At 38.9% G+C, this 15591-nt stretch overlaps 1 protein-coding gene across 1 annotated transcript in view; it reads right to left on the bottom strand.

Annotated features, from left to right (window-relative positions):
• Positions 1 to 15591, bottom strand: part of ANKRD26 (ankyrin repeat domain 26) — a 127351-nt gene that overhangs the window by 104508 nt on the left and 7252 nt on the right. The window contains exons 2-3 of the mRNA XM_019634084.1: positions 14858 to 14914; positions 12270 to 12303 (exon numbers count right to left, since the gene is read on the bottom strand). Of these exons, the coding sequence (XP_019489629.1) occupies positions 12270 to 12303; positions 14858 to 14914 (91 nt within the window). The remainder of the gene's footprint in view (positions 1 to 12269; positions 12304 to 14857; positions 14915 to 15591) is intronic.

The following is a 15591-nucleotide window of genomic DNA, read 5'->3' as shown; positions in this document are numbered from 1 at the left end:
CAGGTTCCTATTGCATTTGCTAATCATTTCAAGAGCTTACCAATAAAAAAGTAACAGAAACCACCATTGCACAAGATGAGCCAGCCAAATTTGAATGTTTGGCAGCCATATTTTACAGCAAGACAAGTGCATAGATATTCATTTAGGTATTCTTCAGAGACCATTTAATGCTATTTTGTTCTTCATCAGTTGAGTCATTTGACAACAAATTGTTTGGAATTAGCACCTCAGAAGCCGAGTGTCTGGACCTTCAGCAGAAATTGCTGCTAGAATGCACCTACATGGCTCTGGAGAGTGCTGGGGTTCCTGCTGAGGATCAGGCATCTTCATTGGTTGAAAGAACAATTAACAAAAACAAACAAAACAACAAATTTTCTCAGGCCTATCCAGATTAGCTAGACCAAATGGTTTAGTGTGTGTGAATGGTTTCAACTACGATCACCAAGCATTTGCCTCTTACAGTTGCCCAACTAGAAAATTATCTTTTGTACCCTATTTGTCTTTTCATTATTCCTTAGTGTGACCTATGAGACCAGTAAAGGCTCTCTAGTGACATATGAAGAGAAGACTCTCACATTTCCTGATGCAGCCTGTAATGAGGGTCAAAGACATTACCAGGCTATAAGGAGATAGAAAGCACACACCAGGACCCCAGTCTAGTTGTAGAGGTTTGGTTGACCCTAGTGTTTTTGTATGGACCAGATAGACCCAAGGAGTATGTATTAGGCCAACTCTAAGTTTCTGTGTTCCTTGGTCAAATGGTATTTGGATCCCCAGAGTTTCTTACAAGTAATTGAAACTTAACGATTTCCCATTCCTGGACTTCTGTAAAAACTAATAATTTCAGATCCAGAGCAGATGCCCTGCAGAACGCTGTTGCTTAGAACTCTCATGTCTATCTAAGACTCAGCTTTCATGAGTTTAAAAGAATTTTCATTCTTTTAAAATGAGGGTGCTTCAGCTTTCCTGCACACTCATTTTAATAGTTATGCTAATAGAATTAATAATGTGTTAGAGTAATATTTGTTTCATGATGAAAAACAACTGAGATATGGATGCCTTAACAAATCTCTTAGGAAAGGTTTTCCAATTCCAGTTCAAAAGCTGTCATTAATGTTTTCTCCTTGTAAGAGTTACCAAAAAGTCATCAAACAATTTTCCATAATTGGTTCATTTGTTCTTTGGGATATGTCTTCCTATGCATTCTGCTGTATTTACTAAGGAAAACTGAAGTGATTATTTAGAAATAATATAAAAACAGAGTCTCTCTTTTGTCCTTCCTGGAAATCCTCTAGCAACCAACTTCTCCAAATGCCTTTATATTTTGTCTCTTTTTCCTGCATTTTTTCATACCTCTGCCTCTTTTAATCACCTAGGAGAGTTATACAGATGTAACTAACATCTCAGGTTTAAGAACAACCGGTCCTTAACATGCCTCAAGACCTTGAAGAGTAGTGGAATTTGAAGTGCGAGCCTGAAATCATTTGTGCCGAGCAGAAAGGAGGAAGAATGAAAAATAAACACCTTTAAGTGAAACATATCCACTCAGGCATAGTTAACTGGCATAAAATCCTACCTTGCATTTTTGATCTTCTAGAAATCATATTTTCCTCTACAAGAAAACATCCCAGTCATTTAAAAAATATCTCCTTTACTGTTATACTCACTGGCATATTTTCAGAGATGAAAAAAACACTTAATACTCATTTTCTCTGTAGAATTATTTAAGCCTCTATGGGGAGTCTGATTCATCTATTCCATGCTCTGACTGTTGGTGAGGGAATTAAGATAATTAATCTACTTCATAGCTACTGTTCTTTCATTCACTGAAAATGTATTAGCTGACTACCTATAAAGCACTCCATTTAGTCCTAGAGATACAAAAGTGTTAAGATTGCTTCCTAGAACTCACCATCAGGTGGGAGAGAACAATAAATTAGGAAACAGTTCATTACAGAAGTACAAATCAAATGCTGCAGAGAAACAGAGAAAGTAGTTGGATATACAACCTAAACAGAAAGACTAAGAGAAAAATACAGAGAGAAGCTGAAAGGACCAATGATACAACCTTAGAGTTTACCAACATGAAAGGGGGAATAAAGAATAAGGACCCACATGATAATTAGTGAATTTTACATGATCACAGAATTGTTATAACAGAATAAAGGGGGAAATAAGAGGTGTAACCAACTAAAGCAATCACCAGAAAGGGTTTCTCTTGTTTCTATTAACTTAGCAATAGTATAAATAGATAATTTTACTAGATCTCTGGATTAGCTCTTTTGGTATTAACACTATTAATTTTGACAATTATGTAAAAAAAAAAAAAACATGACTACATTTCACTGGAATTTTAATAATAAAAAATCATAAGATACCAAGATGGTGGCTTTGTTTAAAAAGTTAATTCAAAAGTGAAATTCACACACATATCCCATACATGACTGTGATAAATTACACAAATATTTCAGATTTTGAAAATCATATGGATTTATATCACCAAAAACTGTTCAAAAACATCTGTTAATATGTGTAACCACTATTTTTGACTCATGGGATATAATCAAAAAGCAACATCATCTCCTACTACCCTTTTAAATATCCAGACTATTTTTCTCCCAAACAAGATTGAAAAACCTTACTTACTTTCAAGTAATTAAAAAGTCTGTAGTGTTGCTTTAACTCGCAAAGCACTGAAACAGAATATCCAACCCTACATAACTATGAGAGCACTGAAAGTGAGCGTTAATCAGCTAGGCCAGGCTACATGACCGCTTGCAGTAAGAGTGGAAGGCGGGCAAAGTACTTTTCTTCTTTCCTAATTCCATCCCTGCTCCATCAGCTGACCTTGCCAGAGTCCAAACTGTAGGGAGTGGTGGAGTTCTCGTCTGGCTGATACTATCATGAGATGTTTTTGAGCAGTCTGGATCTGGCAGTTATTTTAAAGCTCTTTTTCAGGGCCACTTCTTTACCTGCAGCTGTTCCCATCTGAAACTTCCTTGACCCCAGTGAATGTAATCCATTCTGTTGGCCTTTCTTTCTTCTTAGCTCTTAGAGAATCCAAAGATCCACTTTGGATTGCCTCCTCACACTTCTAAGCAGCCCTTTCGTACAGTATGTAAAATGCATCCCCCATGATGGTTCACTCTCTTTCATGCTTGACAAACATCTGGTCCTTCATAAGCACTCAAGCAGTTTTTGTCAAAACAAATGCAGAGAGTGCAGAACAGTCTAAACTCATTAGCAATTCTTCTCCCTTCATCAGCCACAGCAACTTAGTCCTCTCATGTTCCACGATTCCTGGGTATGAGTCAAACACCTGTTTCCAGAACAGCAGATTCATATCAAGCTCTCCAAACTAGGTTTTATGAAAAATAAGCACCCTCCCCCTTTGGCAGCTTTGTATAAATTCTTTTTCATGAAATGCATTCTTAAATTTATACAAATTCCTAACCAATCAGCTACCATTATATTACCATATGATGCAAGACTAAAAACAGCATTTATACAGAACTACGAGTAAATTAAGTTTCTGTTGTAAATGGAGGGAGCATCACATCCTTGTCTGAAAGAATGGGGCTTCATCTACGACAGAATTAGGGCAGGGGTGACTTGGCAGAGAAATAAAATCTTTAGTTTCAATGTACCAACTCTCCAAATTTTTATGTTCATGACGATTTTACCGGGAAAGGTAGTTTTCCTCCATTCTTGTCTTGCTGAAGGAAAGAATTCAGTCAAGTGACGGAGTCAGTTAGGTAAAAGCGACAAATAGGTTTATTAGTGAGGCAAGTACACTCTCAGACATGGAGCAGGCTAACCCGAGGGTGGGTAGCAGCCCCTCCTTACATTGGACGACAGCTTTTATTCTTGTGGGTAGGATATTTCACTTCCCCTTTTCCTAACAAACACATCTCTTCTTTCTGGAGCACAAGCGAGGAGCCTGAGACAATATCCCACAATCCATTTGAAAGCCCACTGCGGGTGGGGGTGGGGGGCCCCAAATTGGAACGCAAGTTTTCTTGCAAGGTTGGGCTTCTTTCCCTTGTGACAGGTTTTGAGTTTGGAAATCGGGCGGTCTCTAACAGCAGTTTCAGCCGGGGCTAGTTCTTCCTCCGCCTGCTCATCTCTCCTTTCCTGCCTACTCTATCAACAAAGTTCTATTTTTTTCAATCCAAAGATCAAGTCTATATTCCTACATATTTACTATATATTACATACCTATATTGTAGGTAAGAGGGTTCTTGACTTCATATGGGAAGGAATTCAAGTGTGAGCCACACAAAAGAAGTTTATTGTGAGGTGATCCACTCCACAAGCAGAGTAGAGGCTGCCCTTATGAGACATCCCCGATCCTCCTTTCGGTTGTGGTTTTGTTTGTTTGTTTTTACGGTTGTGGTTTTTATTTGTAGGCTTTTTAATATGGGAATAAGGGAAAGGAATACTCTTACTAGCTCTTGGAAGGGGCAGGCTCTTGCAGAGATTTGAGATATACCCTTTTTTTTTTTTTTTGTCTTTATATGGTCCTCTCCAGCGGTGTCATGGCACTAGTGGGTGGGTCATTTAGAATAGAGATGTATTACAATAACCGTATAATGTGGCTGGAAGTTACTTGGAGGTGACTGTCACCATCTTAGTCTTGGCTGGTTTCCTTGTCTCATCTTGATTTACCAGCCCTTTGTCTTCGACTGTGGTTAATGGTTTTCTTGCATGCCCTGCCCCCTGTCGTATCTCACTTACTTTAAGAAATATGCACATCGGCCGTCCAGAAGCCGGCGACTGATCTGCCTCGCCCCGGAAGAGCGCAATGATGGTGTCAACTTGGGCCAGTGAACCAACGTCCTCCACAACTAGACTGAACACCAAAAAACGACAGCAACTTGTCTGTTCCCCTTCCCCCAATTCCCCAGCACTGTTCCCATCCCCCCAATTCCCCAATAAAAAANACTGGTACTAAGTTCAGGTTTTTGATGCTTTGATGTTTCAACCTGCCATCCTGATTATGCCAGGGCTCTATGAATTGAACAGACACACTGAGACAGTCTATCATGCAGCTTCAACTAAAAAGTAGGTTCACGATTTCCTATTACTGCAGGAAAGCCCTGCTTGCAGTAAAAATTTGTTGACCTAATGACCTGAGCATGAAAAAAAGAAGTAAAATTCTTAAAGAGTCAGATACTTCTTATTAGCAGACTACCCAGCAGCAAATTTCTAAAGATTCTCTGAGCGCCAGTGAATGACTGATGGCTGAAAAGAAACAGGTGTTTTTCTTTAAGCCAGCAGATACCGCCAATGCGATTCCCTTTCACTTCTCGAGCTCACAGGTACAGACAATTCAAAGTCAGGCTAAGAGTGTTGAAAAGGACAGAGCTGAAGGAAGCATCACCTCTCAAACTCCACCTCTTCTAGGCATTTCTGAAGTTTTTGAACTCTGTGAAGTGAAACATTACACTTATCCAGTCCGTAGTTTTGAATCAAAACTTGTATCAGAATCTCAGGGAACTTTTTCTAAATACACAATGTCCGGGCCTTATTAGATTTACTCAGTCAAAACCTTCAGGGAAGAGCCCAGGCTTGTAAAAGTTTTGAAAGTTCCTCAAGTGATTGTGATTCTCCAGCACAATTCTAGCTGAGAACTCGTGCAGTAGACAATCACGTCAGTCTGTTCTCTCGCCTACTTGGCTAATTCCCTCCGTCATTTAAGGATTTGTCCAAATAAAAGTGTAAGAGATGTCACTTATCAAAGCTGCACTTAATTTCCTGGGTAGGAGTGAAAAAGGGACTAATAAACTTAAAATGCAACTTGATTTTATTATTGGTAAACTCCTTACTTCCCCTCAAGACATTCTAGATTTCACAGCAGAGTTTAGACTCTTATCTAGGTGGCTGTTTCTGCCAGACAGGATAACATGTCAGTTAATTATTTGTCCATCCCTCTTGTTTCCCACTTAATTGCCACCTGTTCACTGACAAGCTGGTGGCCTCAGAGCCCTCCTAGAAATGATCTCCAGGCAAGTTTACAACTCACCACCTCTCCCTCCCAAACTAAGGAAGATTATCCCTGAAAACTGAAGAGCACCTTGTTTAACCACATAAACTAAAGGAAAAACAAAAATTAAAAAACCCTCTTCTTGTTATTTCCCCTCAATGGCCAAATTTCCAAATCGGCCTGCATAGTTCTCATAGCGCTTTTCTTTTCCCTCTTAAGCTTTGGCCAATAAGAGCTAAATCACTTTTATATCAATAACCTTTTTATAATACAGGAACTTGTTAATAGCAGGAAGATTTCTATGATACTGTAAAAAGCTTTTTTGAGTTTTAAGATCAAGCCTATTTCCAAGGCAAATTTTGCTTTCCTGTGCTATTTTCCATGAACTGGGAAAAAACTCAGATGTGACAAAAATATTGGAAAAAAGAAAGTTTTGCCTTTGACAAATTGTGTTTTCACAAATATTTGCTGTAAGTGTATAAAAGAGAGCTGTGCCCTCAACTGCTTCTTTAGAAGTATCATCATGTAAAGTGCAACNGTACACTGCCGTTTTCTTCATGGCATTATCCCCATAAAATTGGACTAACATGTCCCTGATTTCACTTCCATTCTTGCCAAGTTTAACAAGAAATTTAATGTTTATTCATTGCTCTAATTCAAGCTCAGTGATTCTCGCAACAGCACACAAAAATACACAACAATAATGAACACCACTCAGCAAGACACAGTCACATAACAACAAGAACACAGCTGTGAGGCACTGACATACCAAGGTTATGAAACCTTATCGAGCTGTTTGTACAGTGCTGCCGATGTAAGCTAATGGTCACAAGTTTGTGAACTTAATTGTCATCCTTGTATACTATTCTTCCTGTTGCCCAGTCAGAATAATTGCTTTTCTACCCAACCGATGATGTGTTGGTATTTTTCAGTATATAATTATAAGTCCTCTTCTTATTAATTTAATCTTTCTGACTTGATTGTTACCACTCCAGAACAATACTAAGGTTAAACAAAAAAAGAATGAACAACTGTACCTTTTCATCTTATCGACTACGTGTACATTTGCATTTCTTTTTACTAAAAATTCCACCATTTCCTGATTATTTTCATGTACAGCAAGTAAAAGTGGTGTGAGATCATCCTGTAAAACAGAGAAAACAATTGATAACCTATAAAATTACACATTTCTAAACTGAATTTTAGAACTCATAAAAGATCCCCTGCTCTTAAACATATAATAAAGTGAATACCGAGCAGCCCCCTGTGCTGTCATCTGCTGCTCCTTCTCTTTAAAATGTCCTCCTTCTACGCCCCCAGCAGATGAACTGAACCCTCACTCTCCAGAGCTCCCTTCAAACACTGACAGCCCTGGTTCCAAGAATCTTTGCTGTTATCACAGCCTCCATCGTAGTATCACTGCAGTTAGTCCATTATCCTCCATCTGAACCAAGAGCTTCTGGAGGACAGGGGCTATTTTTCATCTCTGTAACTCCAAACTCTGAAACATAGCAGTGAATGCTTCTAGTATTTTTATTGACTTAATCACCAAAATGATTATTTCTGGAATAGTGTTTCTAAAATTATATTCCAAAGAATACCTACTTTACCAGAAGTACAGTGGCCCAATAGGAAGATTCCAAAAAGATCACCTGTGTTTGAGACATATTACAAAACTGTGCTTTACATGCCTATTACTAAAGAAATGTTTCTCTTTGCTTAATCCCCGTTTGATAATACTTTTTGTGGCAAACATTAACATTTGAGAAGTTATAGAGTTTCAGGGATACAGTTTTTCGAGCTTCCCAACAGAGGAGAAGTTTTTCTCCAGCTTATACAGACATGCTTGCTTCTCTTCTATCAATGCTCTCAGGACCCCAGATGTCACCTTCAGGCTCTCTTGCTCCAAAATGGTCACTANTAAAAAAAAGAAATATGCACGTAACTAGCTGGATTGAAATAACTCATTATTTACTTTAAAATGAATACGAACAAATACAAAGAATATCTAAACATATTTTATCAATTACAAAAAGTAATCAATTTAATAGATTTAAGTTCCAGGTGAAATTTTTGCATTCTGGTCGCTTTGAAAAGTTTACAATTCCTCCCTACGTCCATTTTCATTAAACTGTTTTGAGTAGAGTGTGATTCAAAATAAGTCAGGGAGTCATCACTTTCAGAATGATGAGGAAAGGAGGTTGAAATCATCTCCACTTTCAAAAAGAAACAAAGTTGGACAAAATTGTTTAAAAAAACAAACCTTTCAGCACTCTAGAAATCAAATGGGAACCTATAACAAACTAGGAAGTGTTTATTCATGAAAACCACTGAAGTTCAGGTAAGAACAGCCTCAGTCTGTGCTGCTAGGCTCCCACATCCCATTCAAGGGCTTGCAGCCACTGACAGGGGAATCAGGTAACTTGATGCTAACTTGTTGAGAGTTAAAGTGGTGAGCTCAATAGTCGGCAAACAGAGTTCTCTAGCCTGGGGCTGTAGTCCTGTTTGAAGCTAATAACAGAAAGAGTAGTTAGGTATTTCACTGCAAACTCTGGTAGATAAGACAGCCATGTGGGTTTTGTAAATGCTCCATATATTCCAGATATACCAGAGGCATGCAGAGCAGAAACTGAAGCTGGTTCAAGCCCTCCACACATTCATGGTTGCCAAACCCTGTAAAAATGCACAAAGGAGAAGCAAAAAAAAACACACAAAAAAAAACCCATGAGAAAGCAAAAACCAGGGCAGACTTGAAAATGAGCTGAACATTGAATGTACTTGAGATCCCACACACAAATCAGTAGAGTAGAGGGCCTGACTTGATGGGGTTTGAACATAACCTCTGTCCATCTTTGGCTAAATGCTAAGCTGTGCAGACATAGCAGCAACCCTTAGGAAACAAGATTTAAAATTTTTTAAATGAACAGAGATATCAGTGGCTGCACACTGTAGTACAAACAGATTTCATATATTTACTGGAGGCAAGTTATTACACAAAACAAGAACAATCTTTTGGGGAGAAAATCAGACTCTGTAATTGCTACATTATCTGAAATTCAACAAGGTTACAAAAGTAAAGAAACAAAAAAGTGTGACACTTACTGAGGAAGAAAAACATTACTAAATAGAAACTGTTGTGGACAGAAAAGGGGCCACATATTAAACCTGACAAGCTCAAGAGACTGAAAAATAACCACATTAGATGGTCTGAACACAAAAATTCCTAACTAAAAGCGAGTCATGGCCGCTAGTCACATCCTTGGCGTGTAGCTTCCTTGACAAAGGTTAATCTTTACCTTAAGTGAGCCTGTCTGTTGTCTTTTTGCATCTAAGATAATATACCCTTGCAATATCAGAGTAATTTCTTCTTCCAGACCCCCCCAGGGGACACAACTCATCACACCAGGGCAGGAAACTACAAAATCCCTCATCGTTATCTTGCTCCCAAATATTATCTCTATGTGCTGTAAAATGCTTTTAACTATCCTGTATCCCATCAATGTAAAAGAAGTGTGTGTCTCTCCATTTTACTTTTTTTTTTTTTTAGATTTTTTTGGGGAATTGGGGGAGGGAAACAGTGTTGGGGAATTGGGGAAGGGGAACAGCCAAGTTGTTCTCTTTCAATCTTAGTTGTGGAGGGTACAGCAAGCTCAGCTCCAAGTCCAGTCATGCCGCTCAGCTCAAAGTGCTGTGTTCAATTAGTTGCAGGTGGGTGTAGCCACCACCCCATGCAGGAGTCAAACCAGCAGCCTCATTGTTAAGAGTTTCAGTTTCGGGGAGAGAAGTCTCCATAACTTCACCAGTGGAGAGTGTGGCTGAGTGAGTCAGAGAATTGCTGCACTCCCAGGGGCTCCTCTTAAAGGGACTGCACATGGACTTACTGATGGACTCACCTGCTCTGAGCTCCAGCGCTGGAGTAGTAGCTTCAAAGGTGCCAGGAACATATGGGAGGAACTGAATTGACTAATTTCAGGGTGAGGGCTGGAGAGGCAGCTTTCTCCCAAAGGAGCTGACAGAAACCATTGTTTCTGTTGAGCCCTTCCCCTCCCTGTGTGCAGATGCAGGCAGATGTCATATCTAAATCTCCATCAACCTGACTAACACTGTTCATTTGCCCTGCCCTAGTGATTTCCTGAGACCATGCCCTACCCAAGCTGCTTACAGTGGCTTTTCCATATAAACAGCCTGCTTTAGCTCATGCTGGGTGCTTTCCTAAAAATTTCTCAAAGGATCACAAAACCCCAACAAGCAGCATCTAAATTTGGCGTGTTCCAGACCTCTGGCTGAGCATCCCGAAGCCAGCACGAGGGATAGTCGACCTTGATTTGTGGACTGGACCCTCAAGTCACCTCCACACACAGCATGGGCAGTGGCCATCTCTGGATTGCTTTGTAGCTCATGCCAGGTAGCTCCAGGTAGGGCAGACTGCACATAAACTTGGCCTGCAGCAGGTCCCCTCCCAGGAAGTCCTGGGACTGGCAGGCTAAGTGGCCAGCTTTGGAATGGGCCAGAGCATCACCTGGCCACCGCCAATGATGACACACCCAAAGGGAAGACTGGGCAGGTACCAGAGCCCTGCTAGCATGAACCCTACTCTGTAGGGTCAGCCCTTGCATACACAGCTCCTCCACTGTAGTCATAACCAGTCCTCACAACCAAACCTTAATGTCAATCCTCCCATTGATGTGCAAATAGCAATCAAGTTTCAACTACAATAGGAGAGCACACACAATCCACACAAGGGACACACTTGGAGAACCCAGCTCTGGTGACCAGGGAGACTGCACCACTGGGTCCCATAGGACACCTACTACATAAGATCACACTACTAAAACTGGGAGGCAGTGCTACATAGAAACAAACACAGGGAGGCAGCCAAAATGGGGAAACAAAGAAACATGTTCCAAATAAGAGAACAAAGCTCCAGAAAAAGAACTAAACAAAATGGAGACAAGCAATCTACCAGATGCAGAGTTCCAAACACTGGTTATAAGGATGCTCAATGATCTCAGGGAGAACTTCAACAAAGAGATAGGAAACATTAAAGCAGAGATAGAAAACATAAAAAANCCCAGTGTTATTCTTCTCGAAATTTTGACTCCCTGTTAAATGCATTCTGATCCTCTTCCACTGCGTTCACAAGACCTTTCTACTATTAAAACACTCACTGACAGGATGATAAAGTAGGAAGTGTACGGGCTTAGAAACCTGAATTTAAATCTCATTTCCATCACTCACTATATGCAAATAAGTCATTTTAATCTCTTTGAGGTACAGATTCTCCATGAGAACAACCACTTGAACAAAACATTAATCACAGCATGAGTTACTAGAGTGTGTTTTGAATAATTAATCGCTAAGATTCCTTAAATCCCTGAAATTGCATGTGCTTTTGATTCTGTCGATAGAAACATGGAGAATACTTAGTGAGCAGTAATGGGAAAAATAACAGAATGAAATAAACGCCAAGAAAAGTAGAGAAGAAAGTAAAAAATCAAGAAAACTCATGGAAGAGCAAAATACTCTAGGAAAAAAAGAAAGAAACTTCACAGAACTAGGCAAAGGTAGCAGCCTGAAGGGAAACCCAGACTGGGGAGTCAGTAAGTAAAGAAAGCAATCCTCTGAATTGGTGCTGAATTTAAGTAACACAACATGGTCTATACATAGATCTCACTTACAGAAAAATAAGTCATCTCCAAAGGGTAGATAGCATTATACCTACAACCATCTGCCTGATCAGGTCTTGCTTATATAGCCTGTGGTTCTGTGGCCACAGCTGACATCTGCCCTAAATTCTGATGCTGAAAACAAGGTTCCCAATACTGCTACAACTGTCCAGTATATTAAGACAAATGCTTGGACTAACCAGGCTTCTTAGGAAAATGAATCAGCTTTAACACATAACTAAATTGGACTGTCTGAGCTCATCTGACCTGCATCTGAATCTTGACTCCAGAGCTGCCCAGGAATTTCTCTGTATAGGCTGAGGGACAAGAGAATGGCTTGCAGAGGCCAAGGAGGCTGAAGGTCAAATTACAGGTCAGCCACTGTTAACTGTGGAACCATGGGTCCATTAATCAGCCTCCCCAAACCATAAGTGTCTAATTAATAAAAAGTAGGCTATGACAGCACAGCTCCTTTGCAAATCTATTGTGATGACTATATAACAAATGGTAAGCACATAATATAGGGTCTAACCTAAAGTAGAACACTCAACAAATGTTAGTTTCCCTTCTCTGCAGTCCCTTAGTTAACATATGACTTAAAAACCATAAAATCCTACCTGCTTACAGAGTCTTCTTCAGAACTCTCATCCACTATTAAAGAAAAAAAAATACATTTTAAATCCACAATAGAAAGAAACAGAACTGTAAAAGTATCAGACTGATGCCGTGTTAAAAAGCATTCCTTTGGGACAATACCTGAACACTATACTAGAATGAATATTAAAGATACTATCGGTAGACAATTAACACATGAAGAACTTTCACTTCCCCACCTTTCTATATGTGAAATCCAAGGGAAAAAGAATGGGATGTATCAAATTTTAATACTTAAAAGTCAACTCCTATTTACAATATTATAAACCTAACCAAACCCCATGAGACTGAGAGAAAATGATACCATTAGTAGAATCAGTATCATAAACTGACAAGGGCAATTGTAAGTTGCTTGATACTCCTGACTTCTATCATGAAGCCCAGTTATAACATTGTACACTTATTTGGCTGTTACACAGTACGACGCATCCAGCTCTTCAGTCAAGAGTGTCCAGTTTAGGATGAAACACCCTGTCATAAGGAAGCTTCTTTGATACGCACTATACTCTGCAGCTCTGCAAAACACAGGAACCAGACTCTTTCTGCCATATCTCCAATTGCAAGGTAAGTATAAAGGACTTTGTGATTCCAGTGCTTTCAAGTACAACCCCTTAAGACTGTTTCCGTCCATTGCTAGAGAGTCTATCTGGACCCACCTCATAGAGCAGGAAGGTCCAAACAGTGCTGTGCAGTAGCATGTGATGCCATTCTTTTTCAACCCTCCCCATTATGTGGCAAATGTATATAGAAATCGTGCTTTTTTTATTAATAGCTTGTAAGGTATACACGTGTCATCAGATCCTATGCCGATGAACAACAGCAACAAAGAACAAACAAACAAAAACCCACAAAGGACAAACAGGTTATCCTGAATAACTACATTCAATGACCTTGGAATTTTAATTTTTTAAACATTAAAAAAGATACCCACTGTATGATTCCAACTATATGCCATTCAGAAAAACACAAAATTATGGAAATAGTGAAAAGATCAGTGGTTTCCCAGGGTTAGGAAGAAGGGAGGGCTGAGTAAACAGAGCACAGAGGATTTCTAGGGCAGTGAATCTATCCTGTGCGATACTAGAATGGTAGACATGTCATTATACATTTGTCAAAGCCCATAGATTGTACAACACCAAGAGTGAACTCTAATGTAAAATACGGACTCTGAGTGATAATGGTGACTCAGTGCAGTTCATCGGTCATTATAAATAGGCCACTTTGGTGCAGATGTCAACAATGAGGGAGGCTCTGTGTCCGAGGGAAAATGGGCTGTATGGGGACTTTCTGTACTTTCTGCTCAATTTTGCTATGAACCTAAAACTGCTTTAACAAATAAGGCTTAAGAATTAAAAAAAAAAAAAAAGATATCCACTGAACCTGCTATTACCATACGAGTATATTAATATACTAATGCTATTTTCAAGACACAGCCACCTTGAAAATTAAGATAAAGACCTAAGTATCAGAATATGGGTGTTATCCACCCAATTGAATGAATCATATGAAAATCCATAAATAAAGCAAATCATTTTAATTGCATACTTAGGCAAGAAAATAACTGATAAATATGATTGAACACCTTGCTTTATCATTATGAATAGGGATGTCATGCAAAGTGAATCAAACTGAATCATCCCTATACTTAAAGGACAATTTTATTCTAATTTTAAATCAGAAATCATTATGCTGATTCTATCTAAAAGTAATAGTGAAAGAATAATCAGATAAAAAAGTATTATAATTACCAAAGTAATTTATGTACAAATATCTGTTAAAGATTCACCAAAAGGCAAAAAAGTAACCAGCACTGCAATTTATTATGGATGGTGCAAGGAAACCAGTACCATGGCATGTCATCATATTACATGCTATTAAAGTAAAATTTTAAGACAACGCCAAATATTAAGTCACGGCTATAACTGCTGAGCAGGAAGATTTCATGCCACAGGCTTTTGAAGACTGCTGTCCTTCAAAAGTCATGCTTGAATGGCCCTTGGTTGGTGTCTGGAAACCTGGATTTGGGGAGGGTTCCCACCATTCCCTAACGAAGTGTGGCTAAGCTGTACAAACACGGGGCCTAAGGTGTTTGTACAAACAAGGTACTTTCCTTCTGGGAATCTGGAATGTTGGTACGTGCTATGGGGAGGTTGCCTATGTGGCTGGCGTGCCATAAAAGCATTAGGCACAGAATCTAAGGAGACTCTGGTACTGCTAGACAGCATTTCACGTGTGGTGCCAGATTTTGACACAGGGGGAATTAGCACATCCTGGTCACTCCACAAGGAAATGACTCTTGGAAGCTCTCTTCTGGTTCCCTCCAGCTTCTGTCCCACATACGTTTTCTCTTTGCTGATTTTGCTTTGACCCTTTCACTGTAATACATCATAGGCATGAGTAAACTGTATGCTGAGTCCTGTAAAGTTTTCTAGTGAATAACCAAACCTAGGTGTGGTTTTAGGAACCGCTAACAAATTGCATTATACTAAATTTTTATTATTTGGGTTGATGTTTTACATAGTTATAGTCAAAAGGTTATTTCACAGAATACCTGTACTTGAATTTGTTTTTCCTGATACTTGTTTTGGAGAATCCTGTAGATCTATATCTATTTGAACAAAGGCATAAAAGAGAAAATTAAACAATGATGTCAGAAAATAATGTGAAATAAGTAACATTCCTATTTTAATCAGAATAAAAAATAGAGAACTTTAATGACAATATGCTCTATAGTATAAAAGTTCCTATAAAGAAAATGAAGAAATCACACTGTTAATTTTCTCCAACTAAGAAGGGTTTAATTCCTTTTTATAATAGTTATGAATCAATCAAGTAACTGGAATAACTATACAAAAACATATAACTATCAGCCATCGTATAATAATGTACTACTATTTATAGAGTTCATTTTGTTTCTAATCTTTTTCTTAATTTCTTATAAAACTAAAAACATGCCTCACCTATTAAAAGGCAGTAGTTGATAGAACAAGTTAAAAAAATTACTGTATTTTGCAGTGTATAATGTGCTCCCAGGTATAATGCACACCCACATTTTTGGCCCAAACTTTCAGGAAAAAAAATCTTTTGTTTTAATTTTTTAATTCAAATTTCTATGTTCACACTTAGGAACTTGTTTTTTGTATTATAAAGGAATTTTAGCACTTATTTTTTAATATATTATGGTACAATAAATTTTATGTAACAAATAATTACAGGGCCGGCAGAGTGGCTCGGGGGTTAAGAGCTGGCTTGGGATGCCAGAGGGCCCCGGTTCGGATCCCACAT

This window comes from Hipposideros armiger, unplaced genomic scaffold (assembly GCF_001890085.2).
Source record: "Hipposideros armiger isolate ML-2016 unplaced genomic scaffold, ASM189008v1 scaffold_1497, whole genome shotgun sequence".
Classification (NCBI taxonomy): domain Eukaryota; kingdom Metazoa; phylum Chordata; class Mammalia; order Chiroptera; family Hipposideridae; genus Hipposideros; species Hipposideros armiger.
The sequence above is the reverse complement of the archived record's forward strand: the minus strand, read 5'-3'. Positions and strand labels throughout refer to the sequence as shown.